The sequence below is a fragment of the Sinocyclocheilus anshuiensis genome, unplaced genomic scaffold, assembly GCF_001515605.1.
Source record: "Sinocyclocheilus anshuiensis isolate Anshui unplaced genomic scaffold, SAMN03320099.WGS_v1.1 scaffold293, whole genome shotgun sequence".
Taxonomy (NCBI): Eukaryota; Metazoa; Chordata; class Actinopteri; order Cypriniformes; family Cyprinidae; genus Sinocyclocheilus; species Sinocyclocheilus anshuiensis.
The window spans coordinates 568,893-573,390 of record NW_015540858.1 but is presented as its reverse complement, the minus strand read 5'-3'; the positions used below and the strand labels follow the sequence as shown (position 1 = coordinate 573,390).

The 4,498-nt window shown below is 35.7% G+C and overlaps 1 protein-coding gene across 1 annotated transcript in view; it reads right to left on the bottom strand.

Annotated features, from left to right (window-relative positions):
- Positions 1-134: 134 nt before the first annotated feature.
- LOC107687925 (AP-1 complex subunit mu-1-like) overlaps positions 135-4,498 on the bottom strand; it is a 27,031-nt gene continuing 22,667 nt past the window's right edge. The window contains exons 11-12 of the mRNA XM_016485413.1: positions 2,996-3,071; positions 135-1,414 (exon numbers count right to left, since the gene is read on the bottom strand). Coding sequence (XP_016340899.1) covers positions 1,392-1,414; positions 2,996-3,071 — 99 coding nt within the window. The 3' untranslated portion in view covers positions 135-1,391. The remainder of the gene's footprint in view (positions 1,415-2,995; positions 3,072-4,498) is intronic.

Below are 4,498 nucleotides of genomic sequence, written 5' to 3'. Positions count from 1 at the left end.
AAATAGTAATCGTGTGCACGTTTTAGTACATCGAGGGAACGAATTAGTAAATCGTGATTTATTTTTTCTTGCATGTCATGTGCGGGGCTCCGTAATTATGAGACAGATCAGACGAGGTATTTTCTAAACAGTTACTTTATTGATGCTTGACGTGTACAGAGAGGTGAATTATTTACGTGAGGTGAGATACAGGAACATTTTGAGAGGAATACAGTTATGTCACATTTCAGCACCACTGCATGCAGTACCATAGTAAACATGGTAACCTTCACATTCCATCCTTTAAAGGCAATTGAAATTAGACAAATCGACTAATTAATACAAAAAACAAACAAACAAATGTTTTCTATTTTCAAAATGGCACCATGGTTGACTTTAGATTTCAGTTGCAGTTAAAAATCAAGTGTAATTCTGCATTTTAGCAGTAGTAAACTCATGAGGTACTGTGAACAGATCCCAGAGCAGCCAATAATACTGAATTACAACATGCTATAAATAAACTATAATATAGTCAGTGTGCAGGAATGCCATCAAAAAATACTGAATGTTAGAAAACAATATCTGAGGACTTCCCGGACTGAAATACTGAACGAAACCATGACCTAGAAATACAAACGCTTCAATAAGAGTCGATTCATTTGACCTTTTTGGACTTATTGACGTAACAAACACTGTAATCTGCAACATACTATCGCTGTGACCTGTTGTTGAATTAATCTGATAAATAACCGCAAATGAACGGCTCTCCATTCTAAACATGAAGAGTTTACAGTATGAATACATCTGAAATGTGACGCGTATGAACACTTCCTCCGTTGAGATGTGACGTGGTGTCATTGGTTAAGGACTGCGCTGCGCTTTCATGAAACGTAAAGGAACATGATTCCCGTTTACTGTCAAACACACGTAGACACTGAACACACACACACACATCTGCAGTATGTGAATTAAAACTTGTGGAATGAATGCAAAATGAATCAGCATTTGTGTGTTCTTGAGGAAAACCTCTCATAGACGTCAGGCTCGTATTTCAACACAAAATCAAAAGAATCAATGAGAATTTGAAGGGAATGTGATTAAATATCATGACAACAATGTAACAATAGAGGAAAATATCTCAATGATTCAAAAGTAAAGATTCATGTGATTCTTCCAAGTAAAGATTCACATGTTCTGGAGAGTTTTGTAAGATTCAATATGGGAAGATTTGGACAAAATCTAAGTAACACGGTATTAAAGATTCAATTGCAGTCCATAAATCTAAGATCTAACTTGTATTTGTTTGAAATGATGAATACTGCAGATGAGTGTGGAGCCTCTACATACAGCAGAAAGAGAGCCAGACAGAGACGCTTCCTTGACCCATGATGCTCTAGGCTAATTCTTCACGTTTACTGAGTCCGCAGCTGATAGTCTGCAAAGAAAGAAGGAAATGAGCGATGCTTAATTAAATGCACAGAACGACAGGAAACGGGAAAAAACGGAAATACGGGGGGAAAGTTAATTGTGACAGCTGAACTTTCTCTCTCCACCCATCAAAACACAATCAAAAACTCCATCAGTCAATAAGATTGAGACATAGGTTCACAAAATGAACTTAAATGATGATTATAAACAGACGCTGGATGCAGTCGTGATAAAATACGCAGAACTCATAGAGGAAGACTGCTAACCGGAGTTTACACGATTGTAGAAAATTTAGCAACAATTTTGCAATATGTGCACTTGGTATTTCGTACATGGCTTTTAAATTTCATGTCATTAGACTAGTTTCACAACCCTGAGAGGGTTTAATAGTGTCTCTGGTTTAAACATCACTAGTAAAAACTTCATTTCACTTCTGTGAATCAGTTACAACTGTCCATTTTAATGAATTGATTCAATGACTTGTTTGTCATGCAGAATTTGTTAATAAATTCATCTTTAAAATGTCAAAAATACATGCACTATAAATATATATATATAACAATTTTTTGTAAACATAGAGAAAAAAATATTTCTGTATATAAATGACAATGTAATTATTGCGTTCATTTAGTAAAAAAAGAAAAAAGAAAACGTGCCTTGATAATTTTTAGCTTTTTATTTTGTAATTTGTTATTATTATTATTTTTTACTATTTATTAGCTACAGAAAAAAAACATTCAGAGCAAATACAAAAGATAGACAGATATCTAAAAAATATCTAGATGTAAAAATGTAAATCTTTTAAATAAAAAATGTATAAAAATGAAATTATGTATATAATTTATAATAATAATAATATATTTAAAAATTATATAATAACAAAATGTATTTAAAATTTAATATACATTTATATAATAACTATATATTTTTTAATTTTATATGACAAATATTTATATTTGAACTACTTTCATAATTTTTTTTATTTTGTAATTTTTAATATCTTTCTTATTTAATTAGCTACAATGAATGCTAGGTTAAAAATTATGGTTATGAATAAATACTTTCGTACTTTAGTTACTTTAGTTCACATACAGAAAAAGAACAAAATATTTTGTATGTATAGGTGGAACTGGTTGAAAAATACCTAGATAAAAAAAATAATAGTAGTAGTAATAATAATAATAATAATAAATATAATATAATATAAATAATAAAAAATATATAATATAATATAAAAATACATAAAAATATAACTCTTGACTACTAAAATATATGTGAAACATATGGAGCTCTCGGTTGTAACGATACACACTGTCAAAGTTCAAAATGCGAATTCGGAGAAAGAAAATCTCCTACAACATCATGCACCACACACTGTACCAGCGTTTCTAATTTTATCAGGGTTTCACCATCTCGCACGCGTCTGTCCTGAACATCCTCTTTTCACAGAACAATTTCACCTCCGCATTTAACACCAATCTCCCATCATTCTGCACTGCATTGCAGGTATTTGGCAACAATTAAGCAACACTGTGAAAAACAATGACAAAAATAGAGAAAGAGAAGAGAGGATGAGAGAGTGTTTTACCTCCGTTCTGGGTGATGTATCGCACCCACGGCAGGGCCTGATAGCCGCTCTTCTCAATGATCTTCAGGTAACGCACCTGTCAAAACACACGTCACTGTCATACATGCAATGCATTGTGGGTGAATTCATTTAGCCAAACCTGCTAAAGGCCTCCAAACACAATAGAAATAACAACCCATTCCAGGAATACAAAACAATAGCTAGTTTGGCCTTTGGTTTTGTGTAAATTAAATGCCACTTTAAAGCTGTCTTCCAATGCACAATGCATCTTTATAGTGTCAAAAAGAGAAAGAACGGAAAACATTTATTGCATTTTAGCATGCAACAAAAAGGGGCTTTGAACAGACTCAACCAAGCATGTTTGTGGAATATCATGCAATGGCAACAGCATCCCAGGCTTGTGCTATCGACACATCATTTTGCATTAGCTTCATGTCAGGTCCACGTGGGCATCTGAGGGTAAATCTGAGCGCATGGGCAGCGCAGCCTGGGAAAGTGGCAGAGTTTGACACCACGGGCGGAAGCGCATGAAGAAGTGAGATTGGGGAAATGGCACCTTTCAGTGGCGAACGCTGTTGAGTCACTCGTTGTGTTCATACAGGCCTTGCATCACTACACAAGCTTTTGCACAACTGCTCCAAACATGCTGAAAGAGCACAATCACGTTTTGTAAGAGGCCACAGATAAACCTGATACTCAGAATTAGAGGTGAAAAGTGTTGTTTTTTTACCCATGGTCAAATTATGCTGGTTTCTAACGGGCTCGATTCCCTCTTGAGTTTTAGTGTATGTTGCTTCTACGTTAAACAACTTGACTGTTGGGTGGAAATTGTGGTTTCTGTGATTGGGGAAAAAATCATTTGAGAGCAAATACATAATCAAGATTATAAAACAAATTCTTTAAAGGGGGCATAACACACACAGTTTCACCCAATCTCATGTTAATCTTGAGTACCTATAGAGTAGTACTGCATCCTTCATATCTCCAAAAAGTCTTTAGTTTTATCATATTTATAAAAGAAATATACAGCTTTACGATTCTCTCCGGAAAAAGCCGAGCTCCTGGAGGCGCGCCGTGGGCGGAGCTAAAGAGTGACGAGCACTTGAGCGCCAAATGCCAACAAAACAGACATTTGATGCCGTTTCACTTATCGTCTGCAGTTCTGAATCATGACCGGGATCTTTTATAGCTTTGACCGCTCCATCTTTCAGTATCAAACGATGTGCAAATCCAGTGTCGAACTGGGCCTTGTTTATAAAACGTTCGTCAACAAACACGCTTGTGAAACTCCGTTGCTGCTCCGGAAAAACAAACTGTATCCACTGTTTACATAACGCTCGGTTCTTTAGGAAGCTGAACACAGTTATCTTTCCCTTACAACCAAAAACACACTTCTTTGGAGACATTCTTCCCGAGCAAGTCCCGTGCAGCGCTGCCGCCGGATGAAGCGAGTTGATGGGCGCGATCTCGCTCTTGCTCTGATTGATGTGTGCGCGGGCGCGC